This window comes from Falco rusticolus, chromosome 5 (genome assembly GCF_015220075.1).
Source record: "Falco rusticolus isolate bFalRus1 chromosome 5, bFalRus1.pri, whole genome shotgun sequence".
NCBI classification, from domain to species: domain Eukaryota; kingdom Metazoa; phylum Chordata; class Aves; order Falconiformes; family Falconidae; genus Falco; species Falco rusticolus.
The window spans coordinates 75285881-75300675 of NC_051191.1; the positions used below are offsets into that span (position 1 = coordinate 75285881).

The window sequence follows — 14795 nt, forward strand, 5'->3', positions numbered from 1 at the left end:
AGCTACTACCCACAGTCATTATTTTCCTAACAAAACTTGTTCGGTAACACACAGGAAAGCTACTGTAAAATGATTACTTGGAGCCACTTTTAATATAGGTGCATTTCTTTTTCTCCCATAGCCAAAAGCATATTATTCAACCTTCTCATTCTCATAAATAATCTACACTATTTGAATAAGCTTTGCTGTTCAGAAGCTTAAAAAGAGGTGATATACCATGCAAAAGATGCAAACTTGTCTCATATTCAATCTTTTAGTGAGCAATTCTTTACCTCTATCTGTGCCGTATGATTGGCATAATACCTCAAGGCTTCATCTCCTTCATCTGGATCTGACCCTGGCTTCAGCATCTGTTGCAATGTTTTATTGTGACGAGCCAACTAGAAAAAGAAAAAAAAAATCTGATTTATGTCCTGCTGCTGTGTTTTCAGCTTTATCATCTCCACTTAACTAACAAAAATCCTCTTCCCCCCATCCCCATATACTTACATGCTCAACCCAGTGGGGCTCTTTCCACAGATAACAACAAAAATGTAATTACTTGAGAACAACAGAAATAATTTAGTCTTAAAAAGTCAGCAGCAAGTCTTTGGCTGAGATTTATGAAAGGCAGCTTAGCCTGCAGCCTGGACGGGTTTTGGAGGGCTTTTGACAAATGCCAGAAAATTAGACTGAATGCTTATTTTCACTTAAGTTTAGACATAAAATTTGCATACCTCTAACTATGTAATTACATTTACAATTGAATTTTTTCTGTGATTTTGAATGGCTAAACTGTTCTTCACCATGTTGTAGGTTGGTATTTCAGGGCTGCCAAGATAACATCCATAACTATTTCAGAGGCAGGTGGACTGCAATGGTGGGCAAACACATTCCTAACTGTACAGTTTATATACATGGCACATATGTATACACACACACACACAGAGATATGTATCTCCCACAAACTTTTACAAATTATATACATGATTCATAAAATACATCTGGTTTTGTGGAACAGCAAGTATTTTAAGTGCTCCATAGCTGCACAAAGTTTAATACTGAGAATGTCAGCAAATGCATTCATGATTTAGGTCCCTTAGGTCAGTGGGAAACAAAGACCTAATTACAAGGCATGAGGAAACATTGGTAAAAATGAAATTTTCCCTATATCATAGTGAGTGGTTTTAACCCAGAAACTCTGAGGTGTTTCCCTCTTTTAAGGTGGGGGAAACTGAGACAGGAAAGGCAAGGCTATCTTGCAGATGTGATCCAGGTCTTAATCACTACACAACACTACCACAATGGACTAGACACAGACATTAGAAATGAGGAAGGCACAGCACGCAAAACAGCCACAAGAATTAGGCTCTGAAGTGATGATCACCACAGGTGGATTAGGATTGTACTACACAAAATAGTATAGTATGGTGAGGAATTATAAAATAATCACAAATCTACAAAGAAAGTGTCAGGGATCAAGTCTAAAAGTAATAATGGATCTAAACGGACATTGTAATAATCTAACCAGAAAGTGATCTCACTTGTTTATAAGCTATTTACATGTCTCACCATCCCCTTTGTATTGAAGAAGGGGGGGGGGGGGGAATACAGAGTTTATTTATTGACATTCATTTTTTATTTTTTATTTATTTTTTTATTTATTGATCACAATTGATCAAATTACATTTTTTCTGGATCTTGATAGAAACTTAAATAATTAAAGATGAATGATGAATGGAATGTCCAAAAAGCAAGAGAGTACCAGAAAGGAACATTCAGGAAGAATAAATGTGCTTCCTACAACTTCCTCATGGACAGAAGTCTGCTTGGCTGTGACAGTAGAGCTCTGAGTCTATGTGGCAGAACATCAGCCTTTTATGAAAGGTTCATGAGTAGGTAATCAGGGAGACATGGAAAAAATCACATGGGGGTCAACTGCAGAGCAATATTCTTTCCATCAATAATAGATTTCTGCCTTGAATAGTTACTTTTTTACTCTGTCAAGCAAATTTACGGATAGTCTCATTACATGTATTAATATCTTATGCAACTTCCACTTATTTTCCAGAATAAAAAGGTTCTTTAAGACCATCTGCCTAGTTCTCCTTCACACAAGCCATATAACCTGATCCAGTCAGTAGTCTCTGCAGTAGGCCGACAACATCTGCCTAGCAGGACAACTTGAATTCATTTTCTAGAGGTCTTTTGCATCCCCCTCAATAAATGCTCTAGCGTCACAGAGAAACAAGCTTGTGGAAACAAGGTAGTCACTGTTTAAAAATTCCCTTTAAACAGTGTTACTATTTTTGCCTTTCAGCTGTATTGAATGTCCCTCTGCTTCTATACTCCTGAAAGGGCAAGCAAGAACACCCAATTCACCTCCACTATATCATTCATCATTCTGTACGCTACTGTCACGTCCTCTCTTATTTGTCTCTTCTTTAAATTAAAACAATCCCTATCTTTCCCATTCCTCCTCAAACAGAAGACTCTCTGTGACTCAATTATTTTCCTTGTCTATCTCCAAATGCCCTTTACTTTGGCTATATCTCTTCTTTAAGATATGAAGAAAAGAACTGACTAGACAGAACACAATCACACCCTGCTTGGAGTGATTAATTAGCATAACCAGAAGCAAATATATTCCCCTTTTTTATCTTCTGTAATACAGAAGAACTTTGCCTGTATCTTGACCCTTTATTCTCCAATGTCAAGCATTAAGATTTTGAGTTTTCTAATAAATGACAAGTCAAGGATGTATGGATGGATAGTTCTTCTCATATTAAAATTACGCCAGTCTGGGGAAACAGACATGTATAGATTCAGAAATTTCCTTTAGTACCACAAAAAACTTTCTGTAAACATACTTGAATTTGTATACAGAATTGGAAATGCCATTTGTAAACCATAAAAAATCTCAAGGTATTGATTGCTTCCTGATATGCTTTTAACTGTTCATAACTTTTACTGTAATAGTATCTCTTGGTAAATTTCAGTAACAGAAGTTCCCTTACCACATGGACTAGAAGGCAAAACCATCTCAGCCCTCTTGTGTTGCAATGGGACTGACTAGCGCAGTGTGTTAACGGACTGGTGATTTGAGACAGCACTGATGCAGTGCATATTTCACTATCAGGTTTCACGTGAACAGCAGCAATGTGCTTTTAAAACCAGCGTGCATTCAGTGATCTTCATTATATTTTATTACACTGTCCTTTCAGGCCATCACTGTCTTGTGCTGGTGTGTGCACACAGCCCAGCAACACACAGCTGGGGCTTCCTGACACCACACTAGAGAAAATGATCTGAAGAACAGGCCAGGATCTCCTGTGCTAGCACTTCAGCTGCCAGCAAAAACACATCAGAAATGACCAGGGATTGCTGAGCAAGCTGGAGGAACTATGGCAGATTTCAGAAGGGAAACCTACCTACAGGTACCAGCAATAGTGCCAGGCAATAAGTGCTCACAACTTCATCTCTTCCTGCTCCCCCATCTCTCTATACCCACTTACCTTCTGTAGTCAAGACCTTCAGACAGTAACCTCGGGGCAAAAGGTCTATCTATTTTCTGCTTGTATTGCAGTTTCTATGTGGGATAGATTCCTCTACAATGACACAATAATAAGTACTGCTAATATTTCTGTATTGTCACAGCTACATCGATGAAAGAGCGGTGCGGACAGCAATCTGTGAAAGCTCACATCTGAAGCAGAGGCCCACAGTAAGACACAGAAAAGCTTTACAAATGCTATGTTATTTGGCAACTGCGATGTTTTCTGAAGCTCTGCTTTCATGATCCTTCCCTCGTTCTGTAATGAGCACAAAGGCCCACATGGGCAAAGGGGACTGTGTCAACAGACTCCTTGACCAGCACAGAGCTTTTTGTGAGATCAAAGACACAGCAATGAAAATAACAATGCAGTGACAAACTGTGAACCTAAAATATGGAAAGCTTATCCGAGCTTATAATACAGCCTAGGTGACAGTCTGTGCCTGGCATGTAAAGGCCGTGCAAGCTCTGAATGACACTTTCATATTTAACTCCAGTGATGTAGTTAAGTGTGTTTCTGAAGTCCTGCACAAATCTTTTGGGGGAGCTGGAGGGCCAGACACTGGCTGGGCATGGACAATAGCAACTGTAATGAAAAGAACAACCCCATTTATATTTGCAAAGTAAAGCTCAAAAATACATAGCAAGTGTAATTGATACAAAAAATAACCATCACTAGAGCCTGAATTTGCAAAGAGCCCCTGCCAAAAATCACCTCTGAGGAGAAAACTCTCAGTCATTCATTCACTTACCCATCAACCATGCCAGTGAAATATTTAAAATACCAACACTGTATTTTACTGTTCATCAAGGTATATAGGGATGAGGAAGCAATAGCATACAATGGAACAGTGATTTCCAAAAAGGGGATGTGTAAGGCAAAAGCTATATGAATAAAGATCATTTGGCTTTCAGTTAGTTCCTGAGGAAGGACTGCTGTTCATCTTGAAAGATTTTAACTTTAAAAATTTGGAAAACACTGTAATAAAGCATCAGTACAAAATGTGAAAGATTGAGGACAGACCAAGAACGCTGAAAACATTAATAAAGAAAGAGTAGAGATAAATGACAGAATTACAAGTAATACTCAGTCTAAACTCCTCACACAACATGATTGTAAAATCAGATCTGCTAGTCATCTGGGATGCCATAAATGATCCGCAGTGTGAAAAACCAGAGCAGATCCATCTTTTGCAATTAACAATATATTGCTTTCCTGCAGGCTTTTTGTTTTAAACCCAAGATTTCCTTGAACAAAAATGCAGTTCTGTAAATGTTTTCAAACAAAAGGTGATTTAAAGCTGTGAATGTTCATGTCATCAGCTCACTGACTTGGGATACTAGATTGGTTTGCCAAAATACTTATGTACATATGTGTGTGCCTGTGGAAAAATTAATGGGAAAAGAGAAAGTAATTCTCCACTTCTCATTATCTCTGTGAAACACAGACCCCTTCCGTATTTTTACAAGAATGTGTCATTCCCTCACTGCAACTTGTAAAAGGCGTCTCCTCTGTTACTCAAGTTCTCATCAGAGTTATGAGGACTAACCCAGTACACAGCTGAGATGGTTGTCAAAACTCCTGATTTCACCAGGATCAAAAAAGGACAGGAGTCCAAGAAATATTAGCTAGAAACAGCAGGCAGAAGACCCCCAAATTCTGTGAGATCTATTTCGCTCTCTAGCATTTTCAGACTGCCAAACCTGGGAGGTAAAGGTGACTTTTTATGACTGGGATGGTATAAAGGGATCTAAATGGGTGAGGCTTAGTGTCCTGTAAGCAACTAGGTTTTTCACAGAAGAGTCGGTTCACTGGCAAAATGTCAAACGTGTTAAACTGATTTTCTAGAAAAGGCTGATGCTGTAAGCTGTAAGCTATAAGCTTTGGATAACTGGCTGAGAAGCACAAATAAAGACACAAATAGCTTCTGTGCCTTGCAACACTTTATATTTACAGCATTATACTATAAAGAAGTATTACAAACATGTAAAAAACCAGAAACAAAATCAGTTAAAAAATTACTATCGCTGTCACCAATTCTCTTGAGTTTTTTTCTCACAGTTGTAAGGCAGCAGTAAGGCTGTTACCTGATGGGGGAGATGCACACCTGGTAGGGGAAGGACACTGGGTTAGCCAACCCTCTGGTGTGCCAGCCAGCCCCCTCCAGTGTGTCAGGGCAGAGGGAGGCCACTACGCAGCCCTGGAAGGTGATGAACTAAAGACCTTGGGGGAAGCGAGGCAAGAGCTGTTTGTACAGAGCTGATGCCCAGTGCATGGCATCCGATTGAGCTGCTGTAAATTATCTTCATCTCTACCCTGTCAGTAACCTGTGGTACTGCAGTGTGGGTTGCCAGCCTAAAGGCTGGTGGTCTTTCACCAGGGAGAAACAAGACAAAATCAAACTTGCAGCAACAGCAGAATAATTGCTTCTGTTCAGATTAGTTTCACCTTGCTGTGCAAACAGACCTGTGCAGCTGGGGCTCATTTACAGCTACAATCTCTTCCTCGTTTTTCCCCTTCAGTCCCTTGGCTCCTGGAGCCAGGCAGTGTGAGATCTGGCACCACCAAAGCCCCCTCACAAGGGGAAACCCCAGACATCTCACCAAACGCTTCATTTTCTGCTTAGAGAGCAAGAAAGGATAAAAAAGCTGCCTGGGGACTGACAAGAAAAAAACCCAAGGGCCGAGAAACAAAGAGAAAGTCAAGGGAGCAGCAAACAGGATGGGTGACAGACAGAAGAGGACCAGAGACAGAAAATGAGACCCTCTTCCTCGGTATGCCAGGACTTTACCACATGCCAGCTCCCTACCCAGGGCAAATGAGAACGCTCCTATTCCATCGGTAAACAAGGAGAGAGAGAAAGCAAAACTGTAACAGCAGACATTTTTATTCCAACTGGCTGTACTTGCAGTAATAACAACTTCTCAACTCCCCATGTTCCAATCAAAACTGAACGGTGCTTTCTGCAATACACAGGGCAACTTCCTTTCCAGAAGTCATTACAGTTTTATAGAGCGGCACCTTTGCACTCTACCACAAAGCAATCTGTTAACAAACATTAGGAACAGCAGGGATGGAGCAATGGGAGACTCTCAAATCAAGTATTCGTTGATTTCATTTAGATGATTATACTGTACAGAGCAACCAAAAGGGTTTAGAGTTAATCTTCCCCTGATGGCTTGTGGTACATGAGCAGGGCCCTGGGTGGTCCAGACGCTTTGGATTCTGTTGCTGGGTCCTCCATGGCCTTGTGTAACCTCTGAGATAGCACCTCTCCTACCCAGCCTCCATACGGTATGCGCTACAAGTTGTGCATAATAGTCATCTATGTACCTCACAGGGAAGGGACAAATAAAATACCACGACGTTATCACGTAAGAGAAACCACTGCAGTTAAGTGATCTCTATCACTATTATGTTTGCAGCCCCCATAGTAATTTTATTGCTATTTTTGCTGTGGTTTTGCTGTTCTTTCATCCTTGATGAAAGCCAGCAGAAGACAAAATGACTTGCTAATATTTCAATGAGCTTTACTTCCATTTGTTGTCTTTGTAATTTCTTTCACAGGCAAAGCTTGCTTGCAGAAAAATAAAGTATGCGTGGGGAAAGTTCCGGTCAGATAAAATGTTTTGCAACAAAACAGAATTAATTTGAGGGGTGCATGTATGTGTGAAACATCTCTGCAGGCTATGTGTAAACTGTCATAGAAAGCTGTGCCTACAAAAGCCAAACCAGCTCAATGCATACATTGGTCATGGCTTTTTTCTGTGTACGCTGACCATACTAAAGATAGGACGTAGACAGCAGTGTGCAACTCGGAGTGTTCCAACAGGATAACATAACTGCACTTGTAGACTGCCTCCTATAATACTGTAAGCAAAACTCTGGAGAGTACAGGATGAAAGGAAAAAAGGAGATGATAGAAATGTCAGACATGATTATGGGAAGATAACAAGGAAGTTCAATGGAAAAGGAAGAAAAAGAGAGCAGAGTTACTGCAACAAGTCTTCAGAGCATAACAAGGAAGAAGATCCCAGCCACACGCAACTTCTACACAAGGCAGACAAAACACTGTGCCCAAAATAAGACCTTACTGGCATGCTCACCAACACCGTACACACCCAGTCTGAGAAAGACTGAAATCAGCACCAGGGCAGCAAGCATAGGGATCTCAAATCCACACAGCAAGAGAACTGTTCACCTTTAAAAGCCACCAATGCTTTATATACATACAAAACACATACATGGCCCTGAGATAAGAGAGCTGTGAATGGCATATCCTTCTCAGGAACTCTTAAAATCCTTTTGCTATCAAGCATTTTACCTTCTAGGTTTCTCTTCTTATTCAGAACAGTGATTCTCTGCAAAACAGCTGTGTACTGCTGTCTAATAAGTGGCTATGAAAGAAAAGGAAGGCTAGCACAAACAAAAGAAGGAACTGCTTATGGATCTTATTTTAGGGGCAATATGGCGTGGGGAACCACAGTTTTAAGTATGGGCGCATTTCCTCCTGTAAGCTATAAGACTAGAAGACGACTCACAGTCAGCCTCCCTTTTTCTGGTACCAAGAGTAAAGCAGAAAGTAACTCATGGGTTGATACTTCCAGAATGGGCTCATCCTTTTCTCCAGGGTTTACCCAAACTACATGAAAACCAGTTCAGTCTTTGACCTGAAATGTGAGACTTCCATTGCTACTCCCTCCTCATGTTTTCCTCCCCTTAAGTCTCGTCTCATACATTTGCACTATAGTGGCCATGGTGCCTTTTGCACACTGTGACCCCTTAAGCTGGTTGCAGTTCACCAACCGAATCTATGATATAACCACCAGCTCTGCTACGCAGGTATGGATTGGAACATGGCCACTGTACATACACTGCGCTTGTAGAGGTTGGGATAAGCCACCTACCAATCTTCAGTGAAGCACATTGAAGAGGCTTAAGTTCTCAGTTGCAACTGCGTATCATGGCTCAGCCTCCATGTTTCAAGCCCTCGAGTACGGCCATTATATGGCCTTCTCAGCTGTTACAACAATAGCAAAGCAAAAAGTCTGTTCATAGCCAATCATATGTGTTGGCATATGTGTATGGCATCCCACCTCTTCAACAAATATTTCAACAACACACAGAAAACCATAACTTGGTCATTCAGGGTCAAAACCATGAGATCAAAGTAGCAAGTAAACAGGTGAAGCTGCAATCTGTCGGATTCACAAAAGGCATGCATTTCCTAATCTCTGCAGGTATCTGATGTATGTACTTTGCAGCATACAAAACAGGGCAGTTATCAAGTGTGGAGATGGACAGGAACTGAGAGATGTCCCCCTTCAGATAATTACAGAAGTGAGATTTTCCAGCTTTTTCAATCATGCTGTTGAATTCTGCCTCACCCTCCAATTAGCAGAGCAAAGTATCTTTTAAACAAAATAATTTAGGGACATAAAAACAGAGAAAAGAGAAAGTAAAATGGTGACTTGCTCTTTCCAACTCTGTTATCGCTACTATTGTCAGAAGAGCACTTTCACCTGGCACCTGTGAAGTAACAGCTCCCAGTGGGAGAGCAAAAGGATAAAAATTTCATCTCTCTCCTCATCAGACATTCACAAATAATGCTGTTTTACCTAACCAGCTAGCAGCTAAATGGTGCTCCGCAGACACACTGCAGAAAGACAAGACTGGAAAGACCAAGTTCATTTAAGACTACCACAGATCATCATTCATAAAACAAATCCTGAAAATTCTTGCCCATACATAATGGCAGAGAAACCATTTCTTTAACCCCAGGTCGATTAGATGCTTATTCATGTGCAGGTATGAAGGTGTTTTACTCCCGTAAAACTACTGGTGGTCATAAGTAACTGATCACCTTACTTTTGGAGTAGAAAAGCATAATCAGCTGTTAAAACTAAATTTCACAGCTGGACACTCCCGATCAGTAACTCTTAAAGTTGCCTCAGAAAAAGTGCAAGATGGACTTCATTTTCAGTTATCTGCGCTGTGTTTAAATACGTGAAATAAAGAGCACGGCAACTGAGGTAGCTCTCTCTATGTGTAGATTACAAATTCAGATCATGTCTACTCTGGAAAACAATATGATGACTGAGATACCTAATTAAATTATGACATCAGAAGAGATGAGAGTTAAAACTGAGCAACTGTGAGGAACAGACATATTTTGACATTCTGTTTAATGCTCTTCATTTTTGTTAACCTGTAATTACTTCAATGACTACTGAACAATTGAGAGAGATAAAAAGGTATGTCTTTGTTAGAGAAGATGTCCCCCCTGATTTTAATTAAGGTGTAGGATTTCACAGTGCAGGTATCTGAGGCCTATTAGAACTGCTCTGATAATATTAAGTAGGACCAGACTTCACTTTCGTAATATTTCCAAGGTTACCATCACTTCCCCTTAAAACAAACAAACAAACAAACAAACAAACAAACAAACAAACAAACAAACAAACAAACAATCAAAGTTCCTCCTAGCTTAGAGTAAAATGTTTGAGTTGTGCTTCAGATATAGGAAAAGAGCACTTTGGTTCATTTGAAGGTCACCTCTAATGGAAAAGCCCCAGCTCTGCCTCCAGAGCAAGCCTTCACCTACACTGGACTACTACAACCCAACACTTTGTGTAACCCAGCTTCCTTAGTAAGGCGAGTTTGCTGCAATCTGAATGAAGGAAGCAGTACATTACATGCATTTCTGAGCAGACAATGTGTATGCACGGCAGTTGAGGGCAACTGAAAGTGCATTCTGCTTTGAAGAGTGACTCTCTGAAGACAGCACTGTGTGGTTCCACATTTACTGTCCCTCAATGGCTTCTGCGTTGAGTTTGCTCGGTTTACAAGTAAAATGACTTTTGATTCTACTTAACACTCCTCCATGCAATTTCCATCTAAAAACTTCCAGTCAAGCCATCCTCTTTTTTGCCCATGTATCATCACTCTTACTGAAGACTGTGAGTGCCAAATGCAAGCGGGGAGCTCCAGGGCAAGAGTACGGTTTGAGGGTGACAGGTCAAGTTCTCTACTCGTATAAATCCGTATTGCTTGCCTACTTTCAGTGGAGGCATTCCCATGTAGACCAGCTGAGGATATGGCTAAATGAAGATCCATTCTTGAAGTGGGAAGCTAAAAAACTGCCCTGCTGGTGATACAGAACCAAAGGAGAACTGAAGTCGTTCTCCCCAGCCCGTGTTGCTTCAGATAGCAATAAAAAGGTAGTGTTTATTACTAATACAGGACTGCACATAGAGCCCGAGAGCAGAGAATGTCTTCAACAGTATGCCATTGTCCCACAGCCAATTTTCAGAATAAACCCACAGACTAATGTGAAGATTTCACAATGCAGACATTTGACAAAGAAAGGATATTTCTTCTGGTGTAACGTTTGGGCCCCGACACCAATACAACCTATTTCCCAATGACAGAAAAATCCTGTAAACCACAAAACACAAGGACACAGGATTACAGAAGTTATAGAAGAAGAAACCCACAAAGCAGAAATATTAAGGCCACCTGTGCACTAGTGAAATGCACAGCCACCACAGCCAAACAGGATATATCCCTCATTAACATCACATATAATAAAACACACACATATATATAACAGACACTTGATCTTACCCTAGAGAAGTAGAACCAGAAAAATGAAAATAAGCTAAAATCTTTGTGGCCAGCCTACAGTAAAAAGCTGTAGCCTGAGTCCCAGCAGCTCTTAGCAGCCTAAGTCAACACAACACCAGAGGGAAAACTGAGGTCCCCACATAGATCCCTATCAAAGTCATGACAGGATTCTGAGGTGAATGCTTCCAAGGAGAAAGGGAGAAAAAGAAAACATTGAAGGACAAGTTGCCAAGGTTTTAACCTGAGACCTAACAACGAAGCGCAAGTTGCCAAGGTTTTAACCTGAGACCTAACAGCAGCCACAGACATTTGTTTAATCTTTCAGGTGCTCATTAGTGTCAAGCCCTTGTGGCAGCCTCCATACTGTCTCTCTATACTGTAGCTGGCTGAATGTAGAGTTATATACCATCCTAATGAGCTGCAAGGAGGGTGATGTGCGTCATTGGCTTCTGTTTCAATCTTGGCAATCTGAGTGTAAAAGCCTCGCAACAGCTTCTGATTCTGCTGACATCTAATTAGCCAGTGTCATTTTGATGCCATAGCCTGTCTCATCGTGATGATAACTACAAAACAACATGTGGAGCATAAAAGTTCTAGAAGTTGTTTCAGGTCTGGCAGCCAAGGATACAAGTCCCCTGACAGTCATGGCTCCTGGGACTGGTTCCCATTAGCCCTTTGTTTTGGCACAGCTATCAGCAAGAGTTTCTCTGTTAAAAAGAGAGAAACAAACAAAAAAAAACCCCAAAAATCCAACCACCCAAACCTGCAAACCTCAGGAAAGCCTTACAAAACCCAGTATCCTTTAGCTCAAAAAATTCTACCCGTCCTGCAGAAAGGGAGCATCCTTGTTGCACAAACTCAGTTATTCAACCAGAAGGACAGGTTTATCCTAAAGGATAGAAATATCATCATCTGGCCTCAAAAGGTGGTCCTGTTTATTTATGTATGTACAACATTTTTCTTCATTTGCCATCGGATGCTTGGGAAGACAATCTCCAATAACACCTGTGAATTGTTGCTTCCTCACATTAGCTGCAAAATTTGAAAATGATCATTGTTACACAAAATGTGACTGATCTATATTTTCACTCAATACAACCAGTGATTCTGGTACAGCACATGACATTTACACCAACAAGCTCAGACCTTTTTGTATTTGGGTCTTTTTTCCAAAATCCTGTTCTCATACATCAAAGACACCACTTTTTTAGAGGATACCAGTCAGAGACGTATAAAACTTTAAATGAACCAAGCCCCATTTCATTCATGGAAGAGAATCAACTCAAATTCTTTGTCAGCAAAACCCAGGCACAACCTAATGTTTTGTAAAGAGAGTCACTTATGGGAGTAACGGGCCACATCTCTGTTTTTGAGCAAAGCATCTTCTTGAGGCAGAGGATGGGCAGAAAGAGGTCAGCAAGCTTACAAATTCACTGAACCAGTGTGTTCCCCAGAATTCAGCTCTTCTGGAGGATCCTTGCTGGAGCTGAAGGCTGCTTCCCATCTGGATGAGGATAAGCCTACCTTTTAGAGCAAAATGCTCCAGGAACTCACAGCTCCTACAGGCACAAGGAGATCTTTTTTAGGCAAATGTTACGGGTCAGTAATGGCAACACCACCATCACAGCTGAAGGTGTTCTTGCAAGACTTTTCCACTTGGCTTCTGTTCATCTGGTTTCCATGGTATAGCCATGATCTTATCACTTCAGCCAGTTAATGCCTACTGCACACAACTGGGGGTTGTAACTGGTTCCACCTGTTCTGTATCCCAAATAGCATTCCAGGTGTTTCTCTGCTGTGTCTTATAGAAAGTGCTTGTCAATGCACAGTATTAATTAATTTCTGCTGCCTTCATCAACATGTTTTTTAAATGGTCAAGTTTCATCCCAAATTTACCCCTGACCACAGTCACACTCACTTCACCCAGAAAACTGTTTTGTCTGCCTGGGACAACCCGGTCCGTTCAGAAAGCTCTGGGTTCTCACACTAAAGGACAAGTTACATGCAGTGGCCCTATCTCACATTTGAAGGCACACATTCACAGTGTCACTTCCTGTGTTCCCCACACATTAAACCATGGAAGATCGATACCCATCATTTTAAGCAAGGTCTTGCCACGGAATCCCTTGACCTGACTTGAATTATACACAAGTCAAGATAAAGGGATAGGTACAAGAATTCACATTTGCTTTACAGTATATGTTTTAATAAATGTATTTTATTTTCTTTTATTTTATGTACACAAACACAATGGAAAAGGAGGACCAAGGTCTAAGTTCATCTGTCCAAATGTTAAAATACAGCTAAGTGAAGTAAAGTCAGCAGCTGCTCCAAGCTACAAGACCAAAAATAACTACCCAGAAAAATCTTGTTTTACAGTACCTCCCTCACACACTTGCACACACTTGTACCCGTTATCTTATGAAAACTCTTCTTGCCTTAACAATTCATAGTATTAGCAGCACAGGAAAGTTTATCTGAAAAATATATGTTAGCATGATCTCTTTAAAAGACTCGGAGAGTACTAATGTGTTCAGTGACTATGCACTTCTCGAATGCACTTCCCGATAAACGCCAATTTTCCTCATTAGTAAAGTATCTGGGATCAACTGAGCATGGGAGGAAACCCAATGTAGCAGTTAAAGCAAAGCACAGGGGATCAAGCAAGCTGTATTTGCTTCCCATGACAGCTAATGACTTGCTGTCTCTACCTGCTTCTGGCTTGGTGTCTTTACTTGTAACAGCAGGTAATACAACCTGCTTTAAGCAAGGGGGAAGCAAAATTACAAAAGCCTTTAACTGTTCCAGAATCATGTAAAAAGGAAGACTAATCCTTAAAAATGTCTGAAACCACTATTATTATTGTCATTTATTTGTTCTGCTCTAGCATACGAGTCCTAGAATGATGCAGTTCTAGGCATAGCATTAATGTGGAAAATAAAGGTGCTCCCAGCCCCTGCTGCACTCAAACTGGATGAAAGATAATGACATGCTAAACAGAAACCCACAAAAACAAAAGGCTTTGTGCTTCTTAGAATTTTACATATTTGAATAGCTAGATTTTTAAAAACTGACTTTAATTTCTCCTTCATGAATTTATCACATCTGTCTCATTATCAAACCACTCCTATTTCAAATGTCAAAAATAGTAACTTTTAAAAAATAGCCTGTACCCCTTGTGTACCTCTACTCCCAAACTATTAATCCATGCCATCAATTATTACCACTTCAATCACCTAGTTAGCAAATACTCTTCATGTGTATACATTGATAAGCAATACACTGCATGAAGTAAATATGGCAATAAGACATTAGCTTAAGAAAGTTTCCCAAGTTTGACGAATCTTGAATTATGCTATTAAGGCTGAATGACTTATTTTGTTCAGCTGATTTAAAATTAGCACCAGAGAGGAAGGAGTATGACTTACTCACGATGTCCAATTCTTACAGTATTCTTAGTAGTACCTGCAGCAAAAACCTTACAATTCATAGCAAATCCTACCTCTTTTCCCTCGGTTTATTTTAAGAACTTACAAACAGAACAACACTTCCAACTGTGTTAGTCTACCAGAAGATAGCCTGGTTCAAGCTTGTGTTAGTTTATGCTGTATACCTGCGCTGATATCAAGCGGTATT

The 14795-nt window shown here is 40.4% G+C and overlaps 1 protein-coding gene across 1 annotated transcript in view; it reads right to left on the bottom strand.

Moving 5' to 3' along the window:
* The window catches only part of ITPR2 (inositol 1,4,5-trisphosphate receptor type 2), a 268073-nt gene that overhangs the window by 48722 nt on the left and 204556 nt on the right, over positions 1-14795 (bottom strand). The window contains 1 exon segment of the mRNA XM_037387540.1: positions 273-380. Within this exon segment, the coding sequence (XP_037243437.1) occupies positions 273-380 (108 nt within the window).